Genomic DNA, 15,324 nt, shown 5'->3' with positions numbered 1-15,324 from the left:
GCTATGCCCGTGCCCAGAGCTTCAATTTTAAACTTTTGGATAGATTTTATCTTGCTTCTGTTCAAGCAGTTAAAATGAGAAACTTAGGTAGCGGACAGTGCCCTAAATGTGGGGGACCCCCGTAGTTCGCTTGGATGCCAGTTTTGGTCTTGTCCACGAATCTGCTCGTTCTGGCATTGTGTGCATAACTACTTGATACACACATGCGGGGTATCTTTTGCATATCATATAAATGTGTTTCTTTGGGATGACGTAAGAGGCATCTTATTTCCAAAGAAATATGGACAATGGTGGTGCAGGCTGACAATACGTCTTGCGAAAAAATGTGTTTTACAAAGATGGATCTCTTCAGACCCGCCCACAGTGTTGCAGTTTTGTAACGTGATCCACCACACGTGTATATTAGACAAATATATAGGAAAAAAATGGAATGGTTTAAAAAGAAAAAGAATCTTCCTAAGCGGTGGGACATCTACCTCCATTCTTTATCTCCGGTGGCTCGGAGCCTGATCCTGAGTGACGTAACTACTGATTAGTCTTGGACAAGTGGCCATTCTGTACGGTGCTTTTAGCCTTTTCTTTGTTTCGAATCCTGAATCCTGGGGCCGGTGGGAGGGGTAGGTGCAGAATGGCGTACCTTCTTGTATATTTAGTGAGATTTTTTTTTTTTTTTTAATGCAAAATATCCTACCAGTATGCAGAACCACTTCTGGTGGGCATTTATCCAGTGTAAGCATACGCTGAATATATACTTGGTATATCTGTCACTTAATATGTGTATGTTTGGTGACGCTGTACAGATGGGTAAACTGTGAAAATCTCTGACTCTGTTTTGTTTAATACTTTATTGTTCAATAAAAATGGTTTCAACAAAAAGCAGACTTGGAGGGAACTTTCCTACATGCCTTCCTACCCTTCCTGCCTTTTCCCCTCTCCTCTCCTCTCCTCTCCTCTCCTCCCCAACCCCTAACCCCTACCTAGTTTTGCTCTTTATCTTACTGCTCCTTTGAAGCAGAAGTAACCTCGGCACACACCTGCCAGCCTTTTCGTTGGCCCGGCACTTCTGCGCATACCGAGGGGGGGGTGTTTACGCACATGGCCGGGCCGTTTCTAAAATGCGCTCAGCATGAGCACGGCCCGGCCACGCGTGCAACCCACGGATTTTATGCACTCAGCGCTTTGAACATTCAGGCTTTGGTGCAGCTCACCTTTAGAGAAAACAGGTTCTGGCGTATGGTGCGTTTGTTCATGTGTCTTTAGTTTGTTGCATTTTTTTAATGTGTTAATATGTATGTACACGGTTGTGATTCGCCCCAGGCATGGGGCAGCAAGAAAAGAAAGTTATCTCTTTCTCTGTTTCCCGGGGCTTCTCTAGAAGGGTTAGACTAGTTATGAGGGAAACTCATGGTGAGGGATTGTACAGAAAACCCTCTCAGACTACCTCAAAGGAACGGGCACAATTGTCTCACCCCGATCCTCCCTAAGGCTGGGACCCGCAGGGAATCCTGGATGAAGGGAGGATCCCTTCACCAGCGTATATAAGACCTCAGGGCCCTAGGTGAAAGGCTGGGTTTGGTGTCAGGCCCACACCAGATTGTCGGGGCTTGTCAGGAGGGATATAAGGATTCTGACAGGGGTTTCACACACGTGTGTGTGTGGACCATAGATGGGTGTGTGTGACCCAGAAAGCAGGCTCCACCAGGTCTGCGTGGGAGCTGTTTGTTCAGATGCGACAAAAGAAGGCAGGAAGCATGCGGAGCAGGGAAGGAAACCAGCGCCAGAAACCCATCCCTCTTCCATGTATTTCTCCTATGCACGTGCAGGCCATAACGCGCGTCCAAACCCCCCCAGTAACTAATAGCGCTCATCACAGGCAAATGCACGTTGATGAGGCTGTTAGTAATTCGTCCCAGATACCTAAAAAAAAAAAATGTGCGCCCGATCCACACATTTTATGTTCAGAAATTAGCGCCTACCCAAGTGCAGGCATTCGTTTCTGAGCAGCCCAAAAAAGTGTGCAGAAAAACAGAAAATACTGCTTTTCTGTACATCCTCCGACTTAATAGCCTAGCGATATTAAGTTGGAGGAACCAAAAAGGTAAAAAAAAAAAATTGTTTTTAAATGAAATATAAAAATGTGCTGGCGGGTCAGGTTAGGAAAAACAGACGAGTCCGTTTTCTGAACCCGCTGACAGCCCCCCCGGGGTCTCGCTGCTGAGGAGGTGCTGGGCGTGCACTGTTGTCCCTAGCGCCTCCTTGTTAGCCCGACCCCCCCTCATTTAAATACGGTATCGCGCGCCCAGGAGAGGTGGCTGGGCGCGCGGCGGGAGAGCGGGCGCTCAACACTGAGCGCCCGCTCTCCCGCCCCCCCTTACGCTATCGGCCTGACTTCTATGAACCAAATGAGCCTTCGGATTCGTTAGGTTGCCTGCCTGTCATTGCTGTTGTGGAGCCTGTTCTAGGTCAGAGGGAATTTATGAAATAATTAGCAGGCCCAGCATGTTGCACATTATTTGTGATGCATCCGATGTATAACTGGGGTGAGCCATGTAACTTCATATTCGGGGAAATAAACTGAGCCTGTTCAGGTTTTAGCGAACTCAGTGATAACACGGTAACAGTAAATGTCGGCAGAAAAAGACCCATCTAGCTTGCTCAGCCATTTTCTTTCAGGATAGTAACTGCCAATCCGTGCAGGTTACCCACATGCCTTCCGTTATGGCTGGTAGCTGCTGCTCCACGCAGATTATCCCAACTGACATATAAGTTAACCCGTTTCCTTCCCTGAGCCATTAGGGGATCCTCTGTGTTTATCCCATGCCCTTTTGTCTTCACTTCCCTATCCGGGGGGGGAAGACTTCATCAAGCTGTTCCTGAATCTGCCCACTCGGAGTTTCATATCATGACCCCCTAGTTCTACAGTTTTCTTTCCACTGGAAAAGGTTTAATTCCTGCGCATCATTAATTCCTTTCAGGTAGTTAAAGTCTGTATCACATCTCCCCCCGTCTCTCCTCCAGGGTGTACGTATTCAGGTCTTTCAGTCTCTCGTATCGCTTTCAGTGCAGACCCCACACACCATTTTGATCGCCTCCGTCCTGTCTCTGTCCTTTCTGAGATACGGACTCCGGAACTGAGCCCAGTGCTCCAGGTGAGGCCTCACCGAGGACCTGTGCAAGGGGATCAGCGCCTCCTTTTCCCTGCTGGTTATCCCCTCTCTGTGCAGCCCAGCATCCCTCTGGCCTCAGCCACCGCCTTGTCACATTGCTTTCTCATCTTCAGATCGTCAGACACCGTCACCCTGAGGTCTCTCTCTCTCTCTCGCTCTGCGCACATGAGATTTCCGCCCTCATCCCCGATGCATGACTGCACTCCTTGGTATTCAATCCCAGCTGCCAAACCTTCCACCACTCCTTGGGTTTTCTGTCATCACCTCTCATTCTATCTACTCCTTCGGGCGTGTCTACTCTTGCAGATCTTAGTATCATCCTAAATTTTCCTTTAACCCTTCCCAATATCACTCACAAAGATTACTGAAAAGAACCGTCCCCAGAACTGATCCGTATGGCTCTTCTCTCTTTCATTTATCACTGCTCGCTGTCGTCTGTCTGTCAGTTTATAATCCATTACACTACCCTGGGAACCACCCCCAGGCTTTTTTTTTAATCTTTTTCATGAGCCTCCTATGCAGGGTTGTATCAAAAGCTTTGCTGAAATCCAGATAAATCACATCAAGTGCTCTTTCTTGATCTCATTCTCTACTCACCTAATCAAAAAAATCAATTCCTTTGACAGGGCCTTCCTTTGCTTTGTATCCAGCAACCCAGCAGATTGTAGATCAGGGCTTCCCAAACCTGTCCTGTCAAGTTTTCAGGATACCCCCAATGAATATGCATGAGATAAATTTGCATACAGAGTCTCCATGGATATGCAAATGTGTCTCATGCGTATTCATTGGCGGTATCCTGAAAACCCGACTGGCTGTGGGGGATCCCCAGGACAGGTTTGGGAAGCCCCTGCTGCAGATAGTTCACTGTCCTTTCTTTCAGCAGAGTCTTCATTCATTTCCCCACCATCGAGGTAGGACTAACCGGCCTATACCTTCCAGCCTCCTCTCTGCTCCCACTCTTGTGAAGCGGGATCACCACCGCTCTTCTCCAGTCTCGCAGCACCACTCCCGTTTCCAGGGACCTATTGACCAGGTCCTTCAGCAGAGCGGCCAGGAAATCAGAACCATCTCGCCCTGCATGCAAGGGGGTAAAAAGCTCAGCTTGTCCTTCTGGACATGGATAGGGTCTATGGCAAACAGCTCATTAGAGAAAGAGACTGTCTCAATTGTCACAGACTGTATTATATCTACATGTTATATTTTACCAGAAAGGGTGTGAACAATTTGTCTAAATTCCAGCTGGTGGGTAATGGGACTAATCATGCAATCTGTTTCATTACTTTTTATGTTTTTCAATCAACTGGAATTATTGTATGCATTGGTGACATGCACAGAAGAGAGCGCCCTTTCCCTGCACCTCTCCAAGGGAGAAGCGGTGCGGCCTGACTCCCTTCAGCTCTGCTTTCGTGCCAGCCAAGAGAGAACGCTCTGGATATAACGAAAAAGAGCGTTTTAAACGTTTCTAGCCGCTCCTCTTGTCTGTTGAGAAATAAGCCCCACTAAGCCATTATTTGTTTTGTGTTCGGCAGCAGCACTCACTTTCAGTTTCGATTCCCAGAAACCCAAAACTTAAGATATCTTAGCTCCGTGATCCTTTTAACGTGACGAATCCTTCTCAGGCATCAGCCAGCATCCATGGTGCAAACCAGACTTCAGCAGCCATCGCAACGCCTGGGGCTTTTCGTTCATTAAATAAGGACATAAGCAGAGATTCCTGGAAAATGGTTTGGGATGAGGACACTTGGATGTCCCTCTTTCATGTGAAGATAGCATTGAGGAGCTACGCGGACAGCTGGACTCTGACACGGGATAATAATATTTCCTTGGGAGGTAGCTGGAAGCAGCACAGAGAGTATGCATTTGCAAGGTAAGATGTGGAGTAAATCTTCCTTTAATAAAGTTATTTTTCAGTACAGTTATGCAGAGAAGAAAAAGAAATGCACACTGTCAATTTTTTATGTTCTCAATATTAAAAAAAAAAAAGACAAAAAGAACCTAATATAGTAAGTACCCCTAAGCTTTATATGACAAGCAAAATAAAAAGAAATTAGGGGGAAATACCACAGTTAATTTCCGTAAAGCGCAAAGGCAATAAAGTGGATTAGAAGCCAAAATGTCCGATCAGAAACTTTTTATTGAGACGTATTTCCTTCTAATCCACTTTGTTGCCCTCACGGCTTTTTTTAGATAGCCTTCCTTGTTGTTTCGTTGGTCTAAAGCGCAAGGGAAATGTGTTTATTTTAATGTATATGTTATTACAAATAAAAGCTGCCTCCTTTAAGAAAGAAAGACGGGACTAGATTAGCTCTCGGCCACTTCTATAATAGGAAGTGGAAGCAGCACATGAGAGGGGGGGGGTCTGAGACCCTACACTCACACACACACAGAGCTGTCAATTGCCTCTTAATGCAAGGCCCCGTCCTTCATTCTGGGTAAATATCAAATATCCCAAAAATCTATGCACAGGTTTCTGAGCATCATTATTGCAAGTATTAGGGAGATCAAGAGTTGAGCAGTACGGCGGACTCTCCCTCTCTCACTCCCCTCCGCCATTCACATTTACACAGTGATCCCTCTGTTTCTGCTCTCCAGGACATAAAGAGAGGCAGAGAAACCCCGATCTAGGAACTGCCTCACATAGTTTCAGGTGCCTCCAAAATCACAACAGCCACACATGCTTTAAATTAAAGCATTGAATCATTATGCCAAAGTTGATCGTATGTTTAACCCACTGTACGTCCTTGCTAGCTATCGGGCCGATACAGTAAAAGTCGCACGCACAGGCCAGTGTCCTGTGCACGCGATACAGTAAATAAAAATATTTAAATTAGGCCCAGCGGTAAAAAGAGGCACTAGGGACACTAGCACGTCCCTAGCGCCTCTTTTTGGACAGGGGCGGCGGCTGTCAGCGGGTTTGACAGCTGACGCTCAATTTTGCCGGCATCGGTTCTCAAATCCACTGACAGCCACGGGTTCGGAAACCAGACGCCAGAAAAATTGAGCGTCCGGTTTTCAACGCGCAAGCCATGGGCCGATTTCAAATTTTTATTTTTTTTTTAAAACTTTCGGGTCCTCCGACTTAATATCGCCATGATATTAAGTTAGAGGGTGTACAGAAAAGCAGTTTTTACTGCTTTTCTGTGCACTTTCCCGGTGCCGGCAGAAATTAACGCCAGCCTTTGGTTAGGCGCTAATTTCTGAAAGTAAAATGTGTGGCTTGGCTGCACATTTTGCTTACTGAATTGTGCGTGAATAACTAATAGGGCCATCAACATGCATTTGCATGTTGCGGGCGCTATTAGTCTCGGGGGGTTGGACGCGCGTTTTCGACGTGCTATTACCCCTTACTGAATAAGGGGTAAAGCTAGCGCGTTGAAAACGTGCATCCAATCGCGGGTTAACAGTGCGCTCCGCCGGAGCGCACTGTACTGTATTGGCCTGTATGTAAAGTACTTCAGGAGTAGGCTAACGGCTGCTATGCCAGAGTGACTGTAGCCTGCACTAAAGGTTATTTAATAAGGACTGGTAAGTCCCACCCCGGGGGAGGCATCAATGGCTTGCCCCATGCAAAGTTGCCAGCAGCCTGAGGAAACAGCAGTAAAACTGTTCTGGTATTATCCAACGTGAATTATCGTGCCAAACTCGGGTGCTCTGGCAGCTTTTTCAATAACCGTTGAGATAAAGCAGGTTCATTTCCTGACTATGAGCATAGAGAGTTCCAGAAAAGCTGAACCATTCCAGAATTAAATCATTCATTTGTTTATTCATTCGTTTATTCTACATGATGTACTGCCCGATTTTAAAAATCTCCAAGCAATTTGCAATAATAAACAAACATAAAAAACAATCATCCCTGCAACAGTTTGAGGCTTCTTATTTGAAGCCGGTATATATGTTGTTTTTATCTCTAGATATGTAGGAAATACAGATAATAATAGTGTTTTTCTCCTTTTATTTATGTACTTTGATTCCCCGTGAGGAGCTTTGTGTCACAGTAGCATGTAGTATGAAGGGGTAAAGGGGGGTGGAATATGTCTTCAAAAACTATATTGGTTACTATTATTGTTTTTATTACTCCAGTTGTACAATGTACAGTGTCTTGTACTTGTTATGTATTATTTGTGACCAATAAAAATTTCAAAAAACCCCAATCATAATCATAACAATAAAACAATACATAAAAATCCTCCTCATCATGCCCCTGTGGAATTGGTGCTAACTCCTCCATAGTGCATTGGTTCTCATTCTCGATCAAAAGGACTGCCTTCTGCTCATTTGGATTTTTTTTTTTTTTTATAAACCGAAGTATAGCAAACTGCCTTGACTCCAGTTTACATGATAACAACATAATACATACATTTAACTCAGATCTTACATTAGATCTGAGCCGTAAGGAGGCCAAGGAGTGATCCTAAATTAGTTCCCTGGAGAGCTGTCTCCTGCCTGTTTTTCGTTGTAGGTTATTGAAACTATTCTGAGATTGCGTCACTTCACTTAGCATAAGTAGTAAGAGCCATCTACACTTATCAATTTTACCATCTAAACTCTCTTGTAGCTGGAAACAACAGGACTTGTATGTCAGAACAGGGGGGGGGTTGGGAGAGAGTATAGCCGTTTTCAGAGAAAGACTGGGATTTTTCTTCATCTTAAGTCTTTGTACTGAAATATCAACACAAATCAATGCTTCACACTGCAGATCTGAAACACTTTACTCAGGAAGGGGTACGGGTGTCACAAACTTTAGAATTATCAGTAGCAGTAATTAAACATTTTTGCATGCTGCTGGTTTGGGTGTGCGTAGAAACTTCTGTTAATCCTTCAGACCTACAGGACAAGGAGATGGGTTTCAGGGAAGTCTCTTCCCCATGCTCTTCATAAATTTCATCTACGTACATAGGTGGATTTGGATGTTTCCCTCACTGACATTGGTCTCTGCTTTTGAGCTGTGTGTATAAGGCCTGCCTCACCTGTATTTCTCCCCTTCTTCTACCCAGATTCAGTTGCTCGTACTGTGACCACTCGTGGGCCTCAGCTCATGTGCTCATACTGTTCCACATGCAGCTCGGAAAATGGTCAATGCGAGACTCCAGGAGAAGACGAAAAGGCAGCGTGAAGATGAGGATCTTTAAGCAGATGTGTGAATCCTGTAAGAAGGGAAAGCTGGAAGAGCCAGAGTTTGAGATGGGGAACATCGAGATAATCTTGGGCAACTTGGTCCTCAGTATTGGGCAGCATTTCTACGGAGAGTATGAGGAGGAAGCACTGCAAGAAATCATCGTGGAAGAAAGGCTGAAGGGACCCCACAAAAGCGCATTTTGTGAGGCCTGTCAGCTGGGGGTCTGCAATCGAAAAACAAGTGAAAGGAGAAATGCATCTCATGCCCCACCATATTCTCTCCAATCCACTACTCCAATCGCCTTCTCTGAAGCCCACATGCATGCCCAAAAGGAGGATCAGCCGTGCAGCTGCTGCTCCCTCTGCCGCTTCTGCTTTATTTGTGCTTTGGGGATTATTTTATTTGCTTTTCTTTACAGCATAAAGGGTTAAAACCGTCACAGTTTGCAGGTAGCTCCAACTGCAGTACTTGCTCTTTGCACAGGAAACATCTGTAATGTGTAGTCGGGTTTCATTTTCATGCGTCCTGTGCAAAGACCAAAGCCCCTCATTTCTGATTTATCTACCGTACCTCAACAGATAAGAAGTGTGTCTAAGTGGAAAGGAAAAGCTGGAATGGGTAACACTGCAGTGCAATGGGGATTTTAAAATATTTCTTGGAGTCTAGCAGCAACCAGCTCTTACTCTTCATGTCTCCAGTACTTTTAGATCACTGTAATGATGTTACTAGATAATCCATCTGTAATAATCCCAGGCACAGAGCCTGCATACTTTTTTCTTTTAATTATTTGAATTTTATCAATTTTTACATCAATAAAACACAAGAAATAAGGATTACATAAGTAAACATAAGAAAAACATTACAAACGATTTGGACTATCAGTCCACTACCTTACCTCCGGTCCTCATTTATGGCCTGGATTTTCCATTCTTTCACAGAATGGTGAATCCAGCGGTAACGGGGGGCGGAGGGGCGAAGAGGGGGGCGGGCCTGCGAAAGCCGGAAGCGATCGCACCACCGCGGTGTTATCGCTGCCGGCTTTCGCACCCAATAGCACCACCGTGAAAGGTGGCGCTATTGGGCGCACTACTGGCGATGATAACAGTCCTTACCTTATCGCCGCCAGCAAGGATAATGCCGCGTCCGCCTCCTCGCCACCCTAATTCCTCCCTTCCCCGCCCCAACTCCGCCCCCGGCAAGCTATCGCATGCGAAAAGCTTAGAAAATGACCCCCCTATATTTGGGGAGTACTACAACAAGCAAATTATATCAAACACTACCATAATTTTCAAATGAGAGATATGTATATGTCTACTCTTTACATCGATACCTCAGCAATTCTCTAGATCATACAGATTTTGACTCTATCAAGAAGAAAAGTTTCCAGATAAGGATCATAGAAAATACATTTATTTCCAACCAAAGAAATGCAACACTTGCACAGAAATTCAAGATAAAATAGTGCACCTAAAGAAAGAACCCTGTCTTTTAGTAATAAAAATTTTCTTCTCATCTGCATACTTTTTGCCATAGCTGGGAATACCTGGATTTTATTTCCACAGAACAGAAAATCCTTGTTCTTAAAATATTTTTGTAAGACTGCATTTTTTTCTCACTATTAGTTACTAAGAGAGTAGCCCTTGTTGGAATATCATCAACTGATGCTTCCAAAAACGATGTTAAATTAGGGCTATTCCCTTGTACTATATCTATTCCATCTTCTGGACCCAGAGAGCTGGTTCTAGATCTAGGAACATAAAATATCTTAGACAACACCATTTCTTTACTTAAGGAAATTTGTAACACTTCACCTAGATATTTCCGTAGCAACTCTGTAGCAGATAATAACCTAGTAATCATAAAATTTAAAAAACAGAGATTCTTTGATCTCATTACATTTTCTAAACTCTCAAGCTGTCTTGACATTACCAAGCTATCTTTAATAAAAGATGTATTTACCACTTTTAAGTTTGCAACTTGTGAATTAATCACTGATTAATTATTTTCCAAATTGTTTAAACACGTTGCATGATCTTGGAGCATGTTTTTAGTCTCAGAAGACCCAAATTGGGTCATGGCTTGAGCCAATAATTTCTCCATACTATTCACTGACCTCCATACATCAAGCAAAGTCACATTATTTAAATCAGGTATCTCTACATTAGAACCTTCCATTCTTCCTATGGAAGCTGCTGCAGCTAAAGGAGCCCCTAAGCCAACCTCAACTGCAGTCGTTTCCTTATTTTGAGGAATATCATCAATTAATGATAATGCACTTAAATCATTTATATCCTTGTCAGTTCTAGAGTCTTGACTCTGGGGTGATGAATGATGGCCAGGACTCTGAATTGAACCCAAAGAAAAAGATACTTCCGGATTAGGATTTAAAGAATCATAATTCGACCTATGTATAATATGAGTGTCCATGGGTCCCCTAACTGCCACAGAGGTTGGGACTGAGGGAAATACCTTGTTTCCTTTTCCTGCCCATGTATCTTCGATAGGAATGGTCTCTGATGGTAACAAGCACAACAAGGAGCACGCCGGCAGCTTGCGTGCCGCAGACCCCTGGCTTTATCCGGTCTCAGTCATGGACAGCTGATGTCACAGGGGTGTGGCTCAACTCGTTCCATGCAGGCAACAGTTCTCAGGTGTTCCCCAGGTTCACGGCAGTGCTTCTGTCTGTTTCCCTCCGGCAGGAGGAAATCTTTCCAGCTGTACTCCCACTGAACCTGCTGCAGGCCCCTGGCTTTATCTGGTCTCAGTCATGGACAGCTGACTTCACAGGGGTCGTGGCTCAACTCATTCCGTGCAGGCAACAGTTCTCAGGTGTTCCCCAGGTTCATGGCAGTCCTTGTGGCCATTTCCCTCCGGCAGAAGGAAATCTCTCCAGTTGTACTCCCAGTCTGCATACTTGCTTCAGAACATTGAGGTATGGGGTGAATCTCAGGGCTTTTAACCTTTAAGAGGTCTATGCAGTCTGTATCTTCAGCCAACCTACACATTGTGGGGAATTATGAGTGACGTTGAGGGTACAAATGTCCAAGCTAACACTCTCTGGGATACTGCTAGCAGCACGCACAGCTCCAGACAGAGGAAGATTAGGAAGTTCAATGCATACTTAAGATCATGGTGCTGGGGGAGTGAGAAGGAGAAAGGAGAGGGCTGTCGGCCCCTTCCCGAGGCTTACCAAGCAAGAGAGAGGCCCCGAATATCATCCTCAGCTGGTGAGAGAGCCTGAGTTGCAGGCGGCGACGTCAGAGGAGGCGTGGCCACGGATTTTAAAACCTGCTGTGGCGCAGCGCGACGCCTAAGCCACGCACGCCGAAGGGGTGCGCAGCTTGGTCCAGGGGTGAGTTTGGGCGTTTGGGCAGAACTCTTTGACTTTTTTTCTTTTTTCTTTGTGGATGGGGAAGAAAAGGAAAGCGAAGATCTTGACATCGTCCCCAGTGCAACAACATCGCACCGGCCCTATGGATCATCATGTCGTGAGGCAGATGATAACGCCAAGTGAGGACGTATTGGGAGGTACAACACTAGCCTCCCTTAGTCCTGGCGAGGGACCTGAATCTCCACCGCAGCCAAATAGGGGTCCATCTACCGAATTGACAAGAGAACTGGTAGGAACGGTCCCTTTGGAAGTAAGCTTGATTAATCAAGCAGAAAACCAAGGGTCTGAAAAGTTGCTTTATTTGTGCAAAATATTGATGTACTTCTAGTTCTTACTAGTAGCACTATCTCGGCTATGCCGCCGGATAATGTTACTTTATCTGATTTATGGAAAATAATTTCAAAGCTAGATAATAATATGGAGAGAAGGACATCGAACGCCACCAGATGGACGGTGCATAAAACTAATCCTGGTGCATATCTGGTGCATCGCTGAAGATGTCAAGGCTTGCACAGAGCTCACTGTCCCATTTGTAGAGATCTGCACACCTTGAATGTTATTAATCACATTGGAAAATTATTCTGGATGAGCCACCAGCAGCTGCAGATCTTGAAGGTTCCCCCTTCATGAGCTGAAACAAACTAATGTTTGTGAATTTGTGTTCCATTCACAAAACGTTTGAAGTGACTTCTCTGTTTATACATTTATGGTTTCAGCCAGTAACTGCTGGTCACCAATCCTTTACCCCCATATTCAAGGCTATCTTTCCCATACACACCCACAAACACAAATAAAAGCTGATCAAACAGCACTAATTAGTTCTGACCTGTTAAACTTGTTATGGTCAATCAAAGGTTTTTAGTGCTTTGAACTCTGTGCAGCTTTAGCTCTGATTCTTCTCTCTTCTTCCAGATGGGTACTCAGAGAAGAGAAGACATGACTGTAGCAGAAAATTATGAATTATCTGCTTCATTCTTTACTAAGGAATGGTATTAGGGAGATAAACTATACCAGAAACATTCTTTGAGGAACTGAAGCAAATCAGGGTGAACTGGGAAGATGTAATAGAGCAAACTGACAAACTAAAGAATAACAAATCACTGGGACAGGATGGTATACACCTATACGTTCTGAAAAGAACTAAAACATGAAATTACAGGCGTATTACTAGTAATCGCTAACGCAGCCGCGCACATGTTATAAAATCAGGGGTCGGCGGGAGGAAGTGACGTCACCAGGGATGATGGAAGCTTGAAAGAGATCTCCTCCAGATGCCGAGTGAAAATCCCACAACATTGCACTGAACTGTTGGGTCTCCAGTCCGAATTTTGGTAGAAGGATAGCGGTTAATGCGCGGATGACGACCAGGAGGAAATCAGTAGATTTCAAGCAATTTTCGTACCGAAAATCTGAGAAAACTCGGGAACCAACTCAACTCAAAATGGTGGATGCCGATGGGGAAGGTGATAGCGGGCCCGAGCTGGGCATGGAACGGGAGGAATCCCAGAAAGAAGAGGCAATCCCCAACAGAGCGGAATTCTGATCCTGGTTCTGCGAGCTAAGACGATATTAAGAACCATAAACGTGATATTATGTTTGCCATTAACGATATGAAGGAAGATATGGTGGAAATAGGAAGGCGCCTGGAGAACACCGAAGTCCGGATGGAGGACGAATTATATCATATTTATCAGGAGAAAGAGAGGATCTACCGCCAAGCGAGACAACAGCCATACTTTCAGTGGAAAGGACATAATATCACAGTATTCGCTGACTTGGCGGCCATTATTCTTCATAAGAGGCAAGAGCTACGTGCTGTCACAGCGCTACTTCGGCGGGAAGAGATAAAATACCGCTGATTATATCCTTTTGGGTTGCAATTCGTGAAACAAGGAACCACCTACAGAATCCAGAAAGTGAATGATACAGCGAAGGTTTTAACAGAAGCTGGTTACTCTGTCCAAGATGTCCAAAATACCACTCTGACTCCAGCCTCGAGAAGATCTGAGCAACCAAGATGGCAGCGGGTGGATCGAGGAGGACATCGACTGAAGCGGAATTTCCGAGCCCAACAACCTCTAAGGATGCCACCTGAGAAGGACTAATATGAGACAGGTATTGCTTAAATACGATAATTAAGTACTGGGGCAGAGGCCGCTGAGGCAGGTACCTTTTTGCAGTACAAAAGTTTAAAAATGCCGGACTGGACTATTAGCATATTTGCAGCATAGTTCCTTGGACTAATCAGTTAACAGAGATGCAGTTCTAACCAGTTGCGCTATAATTTTCCAGTTGTGGGGATGGCCGTTTGGCATCAGAGGGAAAATGAGTTCCTGGAGATTTTCCTCCTATGTTAACTTTCAATCCTTTCTTCGGGGACGATTGTTGCGGGAAAATAGGGGAGGGGGGGCAGGGGGAGGGAGGGAGGGAGGGAGGGAAGAGGGGTGAAGGATGCTACTATTTTATTATTATTTCTTACTCAGTCTAGTAGTAGATTGTTAGATAGAAGGGCCATTAGGGACTATATAACAAGCTCCTTCCTTAAAGGGTTCTTTGGTCTGCTTCTCCTATGCACAGTTTCCTGATATTATTCAATATCCATGGCATCATTTAAAATACTGTCTATGAATGTCAAAGGTCTGAATTATTTTCGAAAACGAAAACTGTTATATAATGAATTGCATCAGCAAAATGCAGCAGTAGCAATGATTCAAGAATCACACCTCAACGCCAGACATTTGGGGTTAATGCGCTCCTAATAGCTTATACAATATTGGGCGGTTGCAAATAAGGGTTCTAAGTATGCGGGGGAGGGCATTCTTTTCAGAAAGGATTTTGTATTTGATGAGATTAAATGTGTTAAAACAACAGATGGTAGATATTTAATATTGGTCATTTCTATTGGTGGACATAAGTTTAGTCTGGTCACAGCTTATGCTCCGAATCAGAGTCAGGGGGAATTCTTCCATATTTTGGCTGAGGCTCTTCAGAATTCGGTGGAAGGTCAATTTATATTAGGTGGGATTTTAATTTGACTATTAATCCCTCACTGGATAATTCCAGGGGTTCGGCTGCGGCCTTGCATAAAGACATAAAGGCCCTCAAAACTTTGCTTACTGATTTTAATGTGGTAGATGTGTGGCGAGTGAGATTTCCTAAGTCCAAGAATTATAGCTTCTACTCTTGCCCGCACAACACATACTCACGTATTGATATGATAATGGTTGACAAAGGTTTAATAAATACTATAACTAGCATGGACATTGAACATATCACATGGTTGGACCACGGTCTGGTATGTGTGGAGATATCTTTTCAATTTTTGGATAGAGGACAACTTTACTGGAAGCTCAATGACTCTTTATTAGATGATGTAGAATATGTCTGCTCCTTGGAGAGCATTATTATGGAATATATGGCTATCAGTGATAATGCAGAAGTATCCAAGGGAACAGTAGGGAAGGCCTGAAAGCAGTTATCAAGGGCCACCTGATTGCGAGAGCATCCCATGTCAAAAAAATGGCCCATCAAGAATGGGGCCATTTGATGGCTCAATTGGGAGTGGCAGAACACACTCATAAATGCCATCCCTCAAAGACCAATTGGTGAACTCTTCAAGGATTGCGAGATGAACTAGCGAATTTAGATGC

The 15,324-nt window shown here is 44.5% G+C and overlaps 1 protein-coding gene across 1 annotated transcript; it reads left to right on the top strand.

Annotated features, from left to right (window-relative positions):
• Positions 1–4,751: 4,751 nt before the first annotated feature.
• Positions 4,752–9,264, top strand: LOC115099084 (receptor-transporting protein 2-like). Its single transcript, XM_029616396.1, has 2 exons — positions 4,752–5,034; positions 8,162–9,264. The coding sequence occupies exons 1-2, from the start codon at positions 4,889–4,891 to the stop codon at positions 8,712–8,714; spliced, it is 699 nt and encodes a 232-aa protein (XP_029472256.1). The 5' UTR covers positions 4,752–4,888; the 3' UTR covers positions 8,715–9,264.
• The last annotated feature ends 6,060 nt before the right edge of the window (positions 9,265–15,324 follow it).

The sequence above is a fragment of the Rhinatrema bivittatum genome, chromosome 9 (genome assembly GCF_901001135.1).
Source record: "Rhinatrema bivittatum chromosome 9, aRhiBiv1.1, whole genome shotgun sequence".
Taxonomy (NCBI): Eukaryota; Metazoa; Chordata; class Amphibia; order Gymnophiona; family Rhinatrematidae; genus Rhinatrema; species Rhinatrema bivittatum.
This window is presented reverse-complemented; position numbering and strand designations above follow the sequence as displayed.